The following is a 17,572-nucleotide window of genomic DNA, read 5'->3' on the forward strand; positions in this document are numbered from 1 at the left end:
GGACAATGTAATGGCATGACATTTATTTGAATTGCTTCAAAACTGCACGAGTAGTTGTTCCACAAGCTTAAATAGCAACTGTCCAACCAACCATGTCAGAGACCAGAAATGCTGATTCCTACATAGTATGCAGTTTCTTTGTTTGGTGGGAGTATGTACAGCAATGCAATCTCAGGGGGAAAAAAAAATACTCTCGAGAAGTATTTGAATAAATTAATAATAATAATAATAATGATAAAAATGATGATAATAACAATAATGATAATAATAATAACAATAATAACAATAATAATGATAATAATAATAATAACAATAATGATAATGATAATGATAACAAAAACTCTTATACATGTAGTATTGCTATCATCAGTGCCAGTAAATCACTTCTCATGCCACCTACACCGTACAATACTGTACATACCTATAACTGCTGGACGCTGTACACTGTACATCCACAATTATCATTACTATTATTGTCATAATTATCATCAAATCAACATCAACATCACTGTCATGATCCTCATGGAAAAAGTGTAGAAATTTAGTGTCTGGCACATTTATGCTATTATTTCTGTACTTAAATGATTGAATTTTGAACCACCAACCAAGATCAGATTACAGGACCTCAACAAATCACACTGACCTACTGTATACTGCCATTGTACACTGTATATTTAAAACACAAACATACAGAAAACAGACAAATGAAACACAAATGCCAGTTTGACAGATTATCATGGAACCAAAACCTTAGAACCAGATGAGTAGACCTTCACAAACAGTTTACCTACATATTGTATGTGAAGGAGACCGGCACAATACACAATGGTAGGTCACATGACTATTTTCTTATTTTGAAGACAATGGCAGAAACCTGTGCATGATAGCCGGGAATGCATGACTCATATTGAGCTTATCATCTACACATTGCACTCAAGTGTATCACTGTACAAATTTAACTCAGATATTTCAGCCATTCTCAAAATCTCCCTTCACCCAATGCTCAATGATTATACAATACTACAGCAAGGTAATCATTGGGTTGGGGGATGAGAAGAATGTAAAGATTATTTCTACACATTAATTTTTTCTTCACCATTTCAACGATTATTTCAAATTCAAAAGTGTGTTGAAGTCAATGGCTGCAAAGAAAATTAACGTGATGTGAAAAGGAGACCCGAAAACAAAGAAAGTTGAGGGGTGATGTGAAAACAGGAAGGGTATGGAGTTTTTCTATCTATCGGTACTGTCGACAGTTGGATTTATCACATCCTGGGACAGGCTGTGTAAGCATTCATGCGACCTATTGAAAGTAGGATCCTTGTACATGTGAGTGTACAACCAGTCTGTCCTGGTAAAGCCATAATCTGTCTGCAAATCACATTTGTCACACATGCCGGGGTCTATTCCATGGATACGTCAGGAAAGAATGCTATTATCTCCTGTTCAACACATTAATATAGATTATACAACCCAAGTACATTTGATGTCAAAACGTCTGCGTTCAACAATGGAATTGCAGTGGCTTTACACTCAGAGAGCGCAAGACATCTCCTGTAAAAAACATAATGTACTAACCTCCTGTTCAATGTATCTAAAACCTATGCACATTTGACATTGAAATGTCTCCAATTTACAATGGGAATGAAGTTGCTTCACTCTCATAAAGATATCCCTTTAACCCTTTCTTCTCCATGGACTTTGGACAGTGTGTGCAATGCTATGAGATTTTCAGTGCCAAATGACACACACAGCACACAATGGGTTACATGAAATACTACAATGTTTCACTTTCAACACAGCCATAATTTAATATGGCGATGTTTGAAAACTTCCCTGAATACTCAACACTTCTCTCAATTCTCTCAATTCTTTCCGGTTCAGGGTTCAGGGTTCAGTAGAAACATACCCACCTGACCTGTTCAAAGACACAAAATTACAGATACAGGCATTATACTAATTCACTATTAGAGAGCTAGCCTTCTCTCCCTACACTACAGGGTTCTTTTAAAATTAAATCTCTCACCTTCTTTTCCTATCTGCTCCACCTTGACTGACTCCACTCAAGTTATTTGACCCTGGACTGCCTCGTATTGAGTCCTTTCTAGCTCTGTGGATGAGAACACACAAGGTATTGGTTAGGATATAAAAATGCACACCACAGCTTGGCAGTTCTTAACTCTTTATGTGCCACATTGACACAACCAGCGCAGTTGACGGCTTGTCATTAGTTGCAAACTTCACATATTTTGCTCAAACTGCGAACAAAGGCTCAAACTGCACACAAAGCCATTATCGCAATATACCACAGTAAATTGAAATTGTCGTGCACAATGCCATTCCTCAAAAACACAATGCTTGGTGTGTGGTGACTGACTAGCAATATTCCATCTTGATCTCCCTAGGGATTTTTCAACTTCTGATTTTCTGTAGAGGTTGCCTTAAAAAAAAAAAGTATACTGCCTCCCATGCTATTCAAGAAAGTATAAATGTGTAATTGTGAGAAGAATGCAATTTCTTCCGTTTTGTAAATTCCGATACAACATGTTATGTATGTATCACTATGTACCTGGTATATTCATTTTTTAATACTTTGTCCACTGGCAAGGAAAATAGCAATACATGTAACTTTGTCATGAAATTACAGAAATGACAAAGCCTGCAATTTTCTCTGCAAATCTGATGTACGTACCCAAGGTACAGTATTTCCAGCAACCAAAAAAAAAAATGTTTTTATGAAGACTTTAATATATGGCTTACACAGAATGCTTTCCCAAACTGCAAATGTATTGCAGTTTCCGAATAATTGTATAGTACATGTACCAAGGTACTGATACAATGTACACCGTATGCAAAAACACACTCCACAACACACACACACACACACACACACATACGTGTGCACGCATTACAAGTGGTGACAGTGCATAAAAACTATTCAAGTGGTGACTGAATCAGATTATGTTTTAATCCATAAAACATATCCGAAATGAGATATTTTTGACAACCAATTAAAAAAAGAGATAAGTTTTAATGAAAAAAGGCTTGATTTTCCTTATTTCATTGAACCTGCCCATATACTATACAAACGGTGACTGACCGTTATTTTGGTGCGTAAGGTGCGTAAGGCATGTGTGTGCTCAGTTGGAATGTGTCAATCGCGTAAGGTTTGTGTGTCCTCAGTTGGAATGTGTCAATCGCGTAAAGTTTGTGTGTCCTCAGTTGGAATGTGTCAATCGCGTAAGGTTTGTGTGTCCTCAGTTGGAATGAGCCAATCGCATAAGGTTTGTGTGTCCTCAGTTGGAATGTGTAAATCGCGTAAGGTTTGTGTGTCCTCAGTTGGAATGTGTCAATCGCGTAAAGTTTGTGTGTCCTCAGTTGGAATGTGTCAATCGCGTAAGGTTTGTGTGTCCTCAGTTGGAATGAGCCAATCGCGTAAGGTTTGTGTGTCCTCAGTTGGAATGTGTCAATCGCGTAAGGTTTGTGTGTGCTCAGTTGGAATGTGCCAATCGCGTAAGGTTTGTGTGTCCTCAGTTGGAATGTGTCAATCGCGTAAGGTTTGTGTGTCCTCAGTTGGAATGTGCCAATCGCGATATGTCACAAATGATTACACACTCGTTGGACCCGTTTATGTCTTCATTTACTGAACTCTATAAAGCCCGGGAGGGGAGAGGGGCACATTTTGTCCCCTACCACATTTTCAATTGCCACTCCCACACCCTTAACCCAATTCTAACCAAATATGGTGACTTTTAAAAACTTTTTGCGAGATACCAAGAAACCACTTATGAAATAGTACGGAACATAAAATTCTGAGAGGAATTTACAATTCATTTGATAAAAAAAACAAAGTAAAACAAAGTGATTGTAAAAACGTGTGTCACACACTTTATTAGAAGTGCTCTGTATTAAATATCTCGGCCATTTCAAAACCAATTTTCATCAAAAAAAACGTTGAATTCCTCATGGAATTACATGCTTTTTCATATTTTAATATACGTTAATATTTTAAGAGGTTTCTCATTATCTCACAAAGAACAAAAAAAGAAAAATTAGAAACCTGAAATAAGGTCTCGACCAAAACTATACAATCCCTTTGAAAGTTTCTATGTATTAGAACGACCAAAACTATACAATCCCTTTAAAAGTTTCTATGTATTAGAATGTCAACACATTAACAGTTTAAAAGTATACACACACATACATTCCATTATTTGCAATCTTCTTGTACAATATCACCACTCTTACATTTCAAAACCATGCATACATAAACACACAAACATAAAGCCTTTATGTGACATTGTCATACATAAACTTTGCTTGATTGATCAAAGGTTGAATTGCACATGATTATGACTGTATGTGCAATCATATATACTCACACACTCACACACACCATCATTTGCAATCTTCTTGTACAAAATCACCAATCTTACATTCCAAATCATGCATAAAAAAACACACACATATTGAAATGTTGATGTATTAGAATGTCATCACTTTAACAGTTTAAAAGTATATATACCAACCCACACCATTATTTGCAATCTTGTTGTACGATGTCACCACTCTTACTTTTCAAAACCATGCATACACGTACATAAACATACAAACAAAAAGTTTATATGTATTACAAAGTCATCACTTTAATAGTTTAAAAGTATACATACACACACATTACAAAGTCATCACTTAAATGGTTTAAAAGTATAATACACACACACACACATTACAAAGTCATCACTTTAATAGTTTAAAAGTATACACACACATTACAAAGTCATCACTTTAATGGTTTAAAAGTATACACACACACACACACATTACAAAGTCATCACTTTAATAGACTAAAAGTATACACACACATTACAAAGTCATCACTTTAATAGTTTAAAAGTATACACACACACACACATTACAAAGTCATCACATTAATAGTTTGAAAGTATACACACACACATTACAAAGTCATCACTTTAATAGTTTAAAAGTATACACACACACATTACAAAGTCATCACTTTAATAGTTTAAAAGTATACACACACACACATTACAAAGTCGTCACTTTAATAGTTTAAAAGTATACACACACATTACAAAGTCATCACTTTAATAGTTTAAAAGTATACACACATTACAAAGTCATCACTTTAATGGTTTAAAAGTATACACATACACACACACACATTACAAAGTCATCACTTTAATGGTTTAAAAGTATACACACACACATTACAAAGTCATCACTTTAATTGTTTAAAAGGATACACACACATTACAAAGTCATCACGTTAATGGTTTAAAAGTACACAAACACACACACACACATTACAAAGTCATCACTTCAATAATTTAAAAGTATACACACACACATTACAAAGTCATCACTTTAATGGTTTAAAAGTACACAAAAACACACACACACATTACAAAGTCATCACTTCAATAATTTAAAAGTATACACACACACACACATTACAAAGTCATCACTTTAATAGATTAAAAGTATACACACACATTACAAAGTCATCACTTTAATAATTTAAAAGTATACACATACACACACATTACAAAGTCATCACTTTAATAGTTTGAAAGTATACACACACACATTACAAAGTCATCACTTTAATGGTTTAAAAGTATACACATACACACACACATTACAAAGTCATCACTTTAATAGATTAAAAGTATACACACACATTACAAAGTCATCACTTTAATAGTTTAAAAGTATACACACAACACACACACATTACAAAGTCATCCCTTTAATAGTTTGAAAGTATACACACACACATTACAAAGTCATCACTTTAATGGTTTAAAAGTATACACACACACCCACATTACAAAGTCATCACTTTAATGGTTTAAAAGTATACACACACACACACACATTACAAAGTTTCAAGTTTCAAGTTTCAAGTTTATTTAACCAATTCATTAAACATTTGACATTTTACAAAAGGATACAGCATTAAGAATAATGAATGGTTTGGGACCCCAAAAGAAGCAGAGCTTGTAAAAAAAAAGGGTGTGTACAGTTCTGGTCGAGGTGAAGATTTAGCTTTTAACGTTTTGTGAGATATTCAGAAACCACTCTATCAGATGTCAAAGAACATGCAGTTCTAAGGGGTATCAAAAGTTTATTCGATGAAAATCGGTTTTGAAATGGCCGAGATATCCAAAAAAAACAAGGTGAAACAAAGAGATACTAATAAAGTTGGGGCATGACGCCTTTTATTATTAGCACTTTTTTGGATATCTCAGCCATTTGAATACCAATTTTCATCAAATAAACGTTGAATCCTTCTTAAAATTACATGCTCTTTCATATTTCATAAGAGGCTTTTCATTATCTCACTTAGGAATGTTCAAAACATGAATCCCTACCTCAACCAGTACTGTACAGTCCCTTTAATAATTTAAAAGTATATAGATATACACACACACACACACATTACAAAGTCATCACTTTAATAGTTTAAAGTATATACACACACACATACAACCACACCCATGCATCATTATTTGCAATCTTCATTAAATTATGTACAAATCCTTGTCTTAGGCTGACGGAGGATTAATTGAAAAAGAAAATAAAGGTTCTTCATATGTGATCGTGCACCACAAAACGAACAAAAAGTCGCACATAGTGATTTTGTGTGAGGCCTGAAAATAGCTGAAATGGGTCAACCTAACCAATCTTATTTATTTATTTATTTATTTATTTATTTATTTATTTATGTCTAGTCTTTTGTCAGGGTAGTCCATTCACCAATAAATAGTGGTCTTCCATGGAGCCGAGGGGGGCGTTTCATCAACGAGTTCGTCGGAGGTTTTCACCGACGAATTTGCTATCAGCCAATCAGACGCAAGGATTTACACTGACAACTGTTAAAAGCTAATGAAATCCTTGCGTCTGAATAATATTGATGAACATATGTACATTACATAGCAAAACATATATACAGAAGATGACATATACAGTGTAGATACTTACCAGCATACTGTACATTGCAAAGTAACATAAAAAAATACATGCCACAGCAAGAGTTCACCAGAATGCCAAAATAACAATTAAAACGCTATTATACAGGAATGATAAAGCCCAGAATGAATTTCGTGTGTTACTTACAAATAGCAACTTAAACAATCTCTTAAATGAATATATGGAAGAAGCTGATCTAATTGAATAATCTAGCCTGTTCCATTCAAGTAAAGAAGATACGATTGGAATGCACTTGTGACAATCAGAGCGAAATCTTGGAACACGTAGATTTCCACTGTCTATCAGCCTTGTATGATGTTCATGTACATCACTAGGCTTAACTACGTGCACCTGAAGGTACGAAGGTGCTAAGTTATGGACGCATTTATATATCATCATAACGCGGCTGAAATCAAAACGTTTGTCTAGTGTCATCCATTTAAGACTTTTGAATAAATCAGCCGACGGTGTGTCATATGTTTTGTCCAAAATCATTCTTGCTGCCCTCTTTTGAATTTTCTCTAGCTTAGTTGTATGGGATTGAAATCTGTTTGACCAAACAACAGAACAGTAATCAAATTGTGGTAACACTAGACTATTATAAAGTAATTTTAGGGATTGTTGGGGCAAAAAGGCCTTTGCTCTCTTTATCATGCATACACTTCTTTGGGTACATTTACATACATTTTCGATTTGTTTAGACCATTTCAGTTCTTCATCTATTAAAACACCTAAACATTTAGTGAACTGAACTCTTTTAATCCGACTACCCTCTAATGAAATACTGAAATTTTCGATTTTCCCGAGATTAGCATGGGAGCCGATAATCATGACAGAAGTTTTGTCAGTGTTAAGGACGAGCCGATTTTTCTTAATTCACCCCATTACTTTATTTAGTGCAACAGTTATCTTTTCTTCTAAAACTGTTGCGTCATTAGCACTGACAGTGAGGGTCGTATCGTCAGCATACATATCTATAACACCTTCTGAAGTACACTCGGGTAGACTGTTGACATAAATTGAAAATAAAAGGGGACCAAGAATTGACCCTTGAGGTACACCCAATTTAATAGTTGAAGGGTGGGACTTGGCTCCTTTGAATTGCGTCACTTGCTGTCTGTCACTTAAAGAGGATTTGAACCAATCTGTATACAGTCGTCTTGTTACACCCTATACACTTTAATTTATGAAAAGTAGGTCATGATCTACAGTGTCAAATGCCTTCCGAAGATCTATGAAGGCAACTCCAGAAATTTGATTATTATCTATATTCAAAGACCACTGATTCAAAAGTTTTGCAAGAGCAGTTGATGTGGAATGAAATGGTCTAAAAACAGATTGATTAGGGTGTAGTAAATCATTCGCATTCATGAATTCGCTCAGTTGTTGATGTACGGTCCTTTCGATAATTTTACTCACTGTTGGTAAGATTGAAATGGGGCGGTAGTTATTCAACAAAGAAATATCTCCTGCTTTAAATATTGGTACTTCCCGAGCCTTTTTCCATTCACGTGGAACAATTCCCGTAGACAGGGATTTGTTGATAATGTCGCAAAGAGATTCTGCAATAACATTCTTTGTCATCTTTAAAAGTTTGCAGCCGATGTGATCTTCTCCGGTTGCTTTATCTATGCCAAGAAGCTCTATCTGTCTCAATACAAAATCTCTCGTTATCATATTTAAGTTAAATTGAGAATGAGATGGAACAAAGCCTTTGTCTTCATCTAATATCATTTGAGAAGTATTCCTCTGCAGATCTTTTGTAATTTTAGTTGCATTAGATATGAAAAAATTGTTGAATGCTTCAGCAATACTTGAGTTCTTCATATTTTCTGAAAGAGCAAGTCTTTTTCTATATTAATATCAAAGTTTGGGATCATAAAACAAACGGGAACTTGTGTTTTCAGCAGTGTTTCTCGAACACTTTTTGATGGAATAGTGTAATTAGTTGTTTTTCATAGAACCCTCTTCCCATTTCTCAAAAACCCTGTCCATACACTTCACTTTCAACTCCAATAACTTTGAAGAGAATGCTGCTACTGCATTGAAAGTTGACATTAATCATGTACAGAATGTACTAATGTAGCATGCTCAATTTCACCTTAATCTGATAATCCCTTCATTGTTGTTGCTCCAGTGGTCAACATCCTGTTTTTTGTTCATTTCATCCCACACCTAGCACAGCTTGGTAAAGATTAAACGCTTGAATACACCATGTACTTCAGAGCCTGTTTTCTCAGTTCACTCTTTCCAGAGTGTGTCCTTTCTTTCCAATATTTAGATAGGTTAGGAGAGTCCATTTGAATTGAGTTATACATTTTAAAGCTTAGAGTCTGCTCTTTCAGAATCCACTCTTAACTAAAAATCCATGTCTGGCGACTTCTTGTTTGTTTTGTGGTGCTGGGTCACATATAACAGTTCTGTACACATGGAGTTAATGCTGATAAATGACTCGAAATTGTGCTCATTCAGCCACACAGTAATGGATGTCTCATATTTGCTGAGTCCATCAGAATAATAAAATGTCTCATGTGCATGTGATTCCCACAACAGAATATATCCTTCACAGTGAATATCTAAAGAAAACATAAAACTTTTATTTAGTCACACAAAAACTGGAAGGAGGCAAACTGTAAAGCTTTCTCATAAATTAACTGCAACTGTACCAAAGGGAAATGCTTACAATTATACAATCCATACCATAAGAATTACCAAACGAGTTTTGACCTCTTACATGTAGAAGCAGAAGAGATCTGCAATCAAATTGATCAACTGTACAACAGATCAGCTGTCCTATCAGCTGTCAACACGTAAACTGCAGTCAATTTGTGATTGGAGTATCATGTCCAGTATGTGGATGTTGTACCATTTTCAATTAAAAATATGTTCATGATTTAAACCTCAACTGCATAGAGTCCCCAGTTGTTTAATGTATTTAAATTGTATTCATCATTTCTATGCAATAATTAAGCTATACTTGTATTGATGTCTATAGCATGCTATACAGTGTCAGTAAAAAGAAAAGAAAACCCATGTTTGACACCATGTTCCTTTACAGATCATACAATAAAGGCCAACTCCAGTAGTATGATCTTGTAGCCCTTTAATATTTTTTTTAATTTGACACGTTGATTAAGGTTTATTTACAGATAACTCGGCAAAGCCAAAGGAGTTGAGTTAACATATTGAGGTTCTAAAATAAAAACAAAACTTTTGAATGCAAATTAGCAATGTTTTACAAGATCAAAAGAAATGGGTGCTTCATAGAGTCCAAATAAATTGAACATTCAGAAGCTTCTGATAATCACCAAACCCAAAACTTGGGTAACTCTGATTTTGACATGGCGTAGGAAAGAGACCAGTGTTTCATTATCTGTAATTGTATTTGCAAATTTGAACTTCCATATTAAAGGGAAATTTTGATATTGATACAATTACACATTTTCCTTCTTATCGACTCAAACTGTGTTCAATCTATCAATGACTGTAAACTAAATGACTGCAAATACAATGTAAAATGCATCCATTATACTTTTCACTCCCTTAATATGCAATTACCATTGATATGAGGTGAGGATAAATTGCCATAATCTTTTATGGACCTAATTTAATATCTGTGAACAAAATCAGAATCAGGGCATCAATGAAATGGCTTTGCAATTGCCTCATTTCATTTTATGATGCTCTCCTGAACGTGTCAAGAGTAACACTACAGCCCGAATTCACAAATGAGGTTTAAACAATCTCCTGGGGTTTCTAAGCATATTAAACTCTGAATAAATAACTGCATATTGCCCATGTGCACGCTTTATAAGAAATACATAATTGGATCACATTCAGTGTGTGCGTACACTCGAAAAACCTTAAGAGGGTGTTTAAACCAGGTGGGGATTTAAACCTCCTTTGATAATTCGGGCCTACAGGTTTGAACGTTTCCTTGTTCTAATTTGGTTCTTGATTTGTCTCTCTCTCGCTCTCTCTCTCTCTCTCTCTCTATTGCATAACATAAGATACTTGCTGAACTGGGATTTTTGTGCTGAAATTCAAAACATGTATAGAAAACATTATCACAAAAACACTTTTCTATCAGCAAACTAATAAACACTCAATGAATATTAAAAAAACAAGCACTTAATGCATACTGCTTTATGACATATAGGCCCTACCAATGCAGAGTGCAAGTCTTTCATTGTAGATTATCTACTTACACTGTGTTGTCAAATTAAAGGACCATTACATAGATGGCCACTTATCAAAAATGAGTTCCATTGCACACTTTCAAATAAAGAAGTAAATTTGTCAAAAAAGAATAGTATCATGTATTAATAGGTATTAATGCATGAGCAAACAAAAGGCAAAGTGGAAAGAAATTTTACTGTTACACAACACACTACACAATGGTAATCATTTGGAAATTCAATCTTCACTGGTAAACAGAATTACTTACCAGGTAAACTTGATCATCTTAATGTTTAAGAGTCTTTAACAATCTTTTTACCTGCAACCTTTCTTTTGCTTTGGCATGTGCACGCTTAAAGAAATACATAACTATATCACATTCAGTGTGCGTGTACACTTAAAAAACGTATGAGGGTTGTTAGAAAAGGAGAGACAACTCCTGCTCTCCTTTGAAGCCATGCGCGGCACCGCTGAGAAGTTACGCGCTTAACTACAGGTGGAAATCAGGTGCTTTGACAAAAGAGAGCATCAAAAATTGGGACTAGCGCTCTCACTTCTAGAAATACTTGCCCTTACTGCATTTCGCTCTCTCTCTTTCAATGTGATGGCAACAATGAACTTGTGTACCTTGAATTGGAGCAGCGAATCAAAGTGCAGCGTAAAACTGACAATTTAACAGCAAATAGTTTAAAAGCACGCTGGTGCACGCTTTAGCGGAGTACTTTATTTGAAAAATCAAAATATCCCAGATATAAGGATAGAAAACTAACATGCGGAAATGTGCGCATCAAAAATATGAGGTTTTTAAGATGGCCTAATTTTCATTTCATTTCAATTTGCGCATTAGGAAGAAACTAGAAATACATGTTTATAATATTGAATTCTTTCCTAAACTACTCTTAATCAATTCGAGTATTTCATTTAAAATTTTACGGGGAAATAAAGCTCGTAATTCAACAAAAGGTGAAATGCGTTCTTTGTCTCCGAACTTTGCCATGCAACTAGAGCAGTGCAGCGCATGACTTCAAAGCGTATAGTGGAATGCCAGACATCCCATTTAACGCTTTGAACCAAAACATGTGTTTGCATGAATTACGAAGAGTTGTCTCTCCTTTTCTAACACCTCCCTGGTTTAAACCAGGTCCAGGTTTAAACCTCCTTTGATAATTCGATCCTATGGGTTGAACTTACCATATCTCTGTCATTTAAAGTTTGTGTTACTTAGATGCCGACTACAACTTATTCGATTTGATATAATGCTAAAATATTCAGCCTTATTTTCAATCATTTGTTGCTGTTATATAGAAAGTCAATTTAAAGATCCAGTAACACTACACTCTTTGTTAATTTTCATGAATACGAATAGGAATGCACCAATCAGAAGGTGGGTAACTCTTTACACCAACACCAAGATGGGGGGGGGGGGGCACATTTTGTTTGCCAAAATTTCATAAGCAACAATGAAATGCCTGATTGGAAACTATTGAACTATTAACATTTTTACAGAACAGAATGATATCCAATAACCATCCTACTATGGTATGAAAACATTAACATCTGCAACAACTGCATTGGGTTCGCCAGCACAATTATGCACTTTAAACAAAGAGTATGAGAAAGTTAGCTTTTATTGTTTTGGTCTTTGATTTTACGAAAATAAGTGTCCTACACTTTCTGACATATCTGACACCCATCCTAGCCTGAATCAAAAACATGATTGACACTAAGCTCTAAACAAAGATTATGAAACAATTCTTTATTACACTTTGGTTCTTGATTTGTCCCTCTCTCTGTCTATTGCATACCATAAGATCATTGCTGAACAGGAAATTTTTGTGTTAAATTCCAAATGTGTATAGAAAATACTATTAAAAAAAAGACTTTTCTATCACTTAACTAATAAACACTCAAAGAATATAAAAAAAACAAGCACTTAATGCATACTGCTTGATGATATAAACAATGTTGTGTGCAAGTCTTTCATTGTAGATGTTTAAAGAGAAGTCTACAGGTTTTTTTTTTTACCTGCAGGCTATGTTTTGCTTGAAACTGTTGAGAATGTAATCTTTGATATTATGCCAGGTTCTTTCATGCAAGATGGGCTCCTCTTTTAGGCACTGCTCAATTTGTGATTGACCAGGAAGAGTGTTGGTCAAAATAAGTTGACGGAAGTGACGTTGTACTGCTGCTTTTTCACCTGGACACCACTGCTGCCATTTCCTGATATTCCGATTCCTTGTCTTAGGTGGGTGTTTTCTCTTTGTACTTCTCACTGGAGCCACCGAAGACTCTGCATCCAGACACGGAGAATGTCAAAATGAAAAAGTGAAACAACTTGCTAATATGATGTGACAACAATAATAAGAAGACAAATCAGAAACACAGGCAAAACCACAACAGAAACAGGTGTCAAGTAGGAACAAAGGGGATTACAGTTAGGGACAGTGAAATGAAAATCCCTTATTGAAGAGTAGGTAGGAAGAGGAGAAGCAGAAGAAGGATTTGGCATATGAGGGGCAGGAGAAGAAGTAAGAGTATGAGAAGCAGAAGCAGAAGGAGAACAAGGAGAAGAAGGAGGAAGTGAAGTGTTAAGGGAAGAAAAGGATGAGGATGATGAGGACAGCAAAGACACCGACAGCAAAGAAGAAAGGAAGATAGCAGGAGTGGGTTGAGGAGGAATAGAAGGATGACTATCTAACCACTTGATCCGCTTCATTTTCTTTAGCCGTGGGGTGTCGATAGTGGAAGATGAAAGGGATTATGCTAGGATATATGTTGTCATTAACAGTAAGGATTTTGGGATTCAGTTCAATGTTTAAAGGGTATGTACAGTTCTGGTCGAGGTGAAGATTTAGCATTTAACGTTTTGAGAGATATTCAGAAACCACTCTATGACATGTGAAAGAGCATGCAGTTCTAAGGGGTATCAAAAGTTTATTCGATGAAAATCGGTTTTGAAATGGCTGAGATATCCAAAAACAAGGTGAAACAAAGAGATACTAATAAAGTTGGGGCATGTCGCCTTTTATTATTAGCACTTTTTTGGATATCTCAGCCATTTGAAAACCAATTTTCATCAAATAAACGTTGAATCCTTCTTAAAATTACATGCTCTTTCATATTTCATAAGAGGCTTTTCATTATCTCACTTCAAGGAATGTTCAAAACATGAATCCTTACTTCAACCAGTACTGTACAGTCCCTTTAAAGGATATTGATGCTTTTATAGCATTCAGAAATCATTAATTAACAACAGCCATTTTATGATTAAGTCTGATGTCAAGGATTGGTATATGCCTACCCACATGATACACTCTTAAAAAGAAAAGAGTAAATCAACATCAAAAGTGGCGAGGAGTGACAGCATTTTTACAGGTTGCATTCACCCTTTTATCTAGCTGAATCCAACAGTTAGATGTGCTAGATACAGCAAGAAAAGGAGAGAACACAACATCTTTAAAACGCTGTCACTCCTCGCCCCATTTAAAATGCTGATTACTTACTCTTTTCTGTTAGTGTAGCTAAGTAGAACTAGTACAGAATACCATCCCAAAGATAATTAGTGCAGCCATTAAGCATCTGTTCAATTCATGATCAACTGCTGAACTTTTATTGTTTAGTTCAAAGTAATTGGCCTCTTCAGACTTATTGTGATGACAAGCGTTAAGAAAATTCCACATTTTTATTGTTGCTTCGTCACTACAAAGCTGCACTTTTAGTAAGACCAACATGATAGTAATTACTACTCCTTTTTTGGCAAAAATGCTAAAATACATGTAGAAAAAGAAAAGGAGTCACAGTCCTTTCCAACTCAGAGTAAGTTCATCGTCCTACATTCATGCATGCTGGGGGCATCACTAGACCATTTTGAAGGGGGGGGGGGGGTGTTATTAGACCAAATTTCAAGACATCAAATGAAGAAACATAACAATTTTTGTGACAACCCCCCCCCAAAAAAAAAAAAAAAAAAAAATCATCAACTTTTTGAGCTTTGCTGATAGCTTATTAAAATTGAAAATTTGCTGACAAAATATTTGAATGGGGGCGGTGGTGTCACAGCCCCCCCCCCCCCCCCCCCCCCCGCAACGCTGCTAGTTAAATTCAATCCAATTTTTTCAATTCAATACTTTAAAGTTCAGCAGTTTAAAGTTGATTCCTTAAAATGGTGCAGAAGTTAGGACATTCACTAGTTTTGAATGGACAAACAGATGAACAAGCATAATGTATGCAAGCAGACAAACCTGAAAAAAATTGATGGAAAACCCCCAAAATTCAGCAAGAGAAAGTATTTCACAGAAAATTTTGTTAAAATACATTGCAAGCAGCCCTACTCGAGAAGTCAGACATCTACATGCAACTACTCTACAACATAAATGAAGCAGAAAATACTCAAATCAAAACCAAGGAATCAGTAGGTCTTGTAAAGATATTTCCTTAACATAGAAAGAAAATCATTTTAATAATCTACCATGGGAGTATAATAACTAGTAGCTGCTTGGCGGAGGTCTGCACTCTCAGAGTGCTTTCTAGTTTGTAATCTTCTTGTACAATGTCACCACTCTTATATTTCGAAACCATCATAAACACACAAAGTTGCATTCAAAAATGCTCGTTTCCTATGGAGGATGTCACCACACTTTTTGTAATGTATGTATTAGAATATCATCACTTTTAGAGTTAGCAAACCCCAAACACACATCATTACTGCATTTCCAATCTGTATGTCACCACTCTTAATGCATAATTATATGCTAAGACAAAAAAAAACACACACATATGAAGTTTCTACGTATCAGAATGTCATCACTTTAACATTTTACATTTATATACACACACACATCATTATTATACAATGTGTATGCAATCTTCTTGTACATGTACAATGTTACCACTAAACCATGCACACATAAACACACAAAGTTTTTTTTATATGTTAAGATGTCACCACTTTAACAGTTTAAAAGTATATATACACACACTCACTATTATCTGCAATCTTCTTGTACAAGGTCATGACTCTTACATTTCAAAACCATATACATAAACACACAAACAAAAAGTTTCTATTTACAGTTCGACCTCGATTATCCGGCCATGTCGGGACCAGCGCTCATCCGGATAAGCGAATTGGCTGAAGGCGTCCCGATAATAGAGTTTTCCCAATAAAAGGAAGCCGGATAATCCAGGTCGAACTGTATTAGAATGTCAACACTTTAATAGCGTAAAATATACACAAATCCACACCATGATTTGCAATCTTCATGTATAATGTCACCACTCTTACATTTCAAAACCATGCAAACATCAATGCACAAAAATTTATAAAGTTTCTATGTATTAGAATGCCATTACTTTAGGAGTTAGCAGCTATACCACAAACACACACTAGATTATTTCCTATAATATATTTATATCTATACACTAGATTATTAACAGATTGTATCATTAACATATAAATACACACACACTATTGATTCCAATCTCCTTTTACAATGTCACCACTCTTACATTTCAATACCACGCATAAACACACAAAGTTTTTATGTAAAATGTCACCACTTTAACAGTTTAAACGTATACATACACACACACCATGCATATGCTTGAACACAAAACATTTGAAGTTTTTATAGTATTACAACGTCATCAATTTAACACTTTACATGTCTACACACACACACCATTATTTGCAATCTTCTTGTACAATGTCACCACTCTTAATTTCTAAACCATGCACACATAAGCACACAAACATTTATAGAGTTTCTAAGTATTACAATGTCACAACTTCATAAGAATGTAAAAGTATTGTATCTACACACCCACACCATTATTTGCAATCTTCTTAGATACAATGTCACCACTCTTATATATCAAAATCATGTCTACACACAGACATTTGTAAAGTTTCTGTGTATTATGCAATCACTTTAGGAGTTAGAAAGTTATACAATACAAAAACATGCCATCATTTGCAATCATATATAGTGACCACTTTTTCCTTTCAAAACCATGCATTTAAAACAAACATTTGTAAAGTTTCTAATATGTATTAGAATATCATCACTTTTAGAGTTAGCAAACCACAAACACACACCAGTATTTCCAATCTGCACATCACCACTCTTACATTAAAAAAATGCATATATCTTTTCAACAGGCGTTTCAAAAAGGTGAATGGGATCTTGACCATTTTAATTTTTATCTCCATGATAATATCATCCATCAACTCCATTTTTTCAGTTTGATGATGACCCTTACATGGAATGGCTGATCAGTGATTGCTGTTCTGTGACCATGATCATTGCATTTGATAGCTATGAGGATATCAGGCATAGTCCATGTGCAAAAGAATGTTTAAAAGCCTTTTTTCCCCTTTTTATATTTTATGTTG

At 35.0% G+C, this 17,572-nt stretch overlaps 1 protein-coding gene and 1 long non-coding RNA gene across 2 annotated transcripts in view; both read right to left on the reverse strand.

Annotated features, from left to right (window-relative positions):
- LOC139728159 (sodium-coupled neutral amino acid transporter 9 homolog) overlaps window positions 1–17,572 on the reverse strand; it is a 71,405-nt gene that overhangs the window by 23,143 nt on the left and 30,690 nt on the right. The window contains exon 2 of the mRNA XM_071639124.1: window positions 2,027–2,110. Within this exon, the coding sequence (XP_071495225.1) occupies window positions 2,027–2,110 (84 nt within the window). The remainder of the gene's footprint in view (window positions 1–2,026; window positions 2,111–17,572) is intronic.
- The window catches only part of LOC139728142 (uncharacterized), a 29,206-nt gene continuing 24,754 nt past the window's right edge, over window positions 13,121–17,572 (reverse strand). Inside the window, exon 3 of the long non-coding RNA XR_011710789.1 lies at window positions 13,121–13,468. This is a non-coding gene — a long non-coding RNA (uncharacterized lncRNA). The remainder of the gene's footprint in view (window positions 13,469–17,572) is intronic.

This window comes from Diadema antillarum, unplaced genomic scaffold (assembly GCF_040938485.1).
Source record: "Diadema antillarum isolate AM-2024a unplaced genomic scaffold, OU_Dant_1.0 seq00000166_RagTag, whole genome shotgun sequence".
Taxonomy (NCBI): Eukaryota; Metazoa; Echinodermata; class Echinoidea; order Diadematoida; family Diadematidae; genus Diadema; species Diadema antillarum.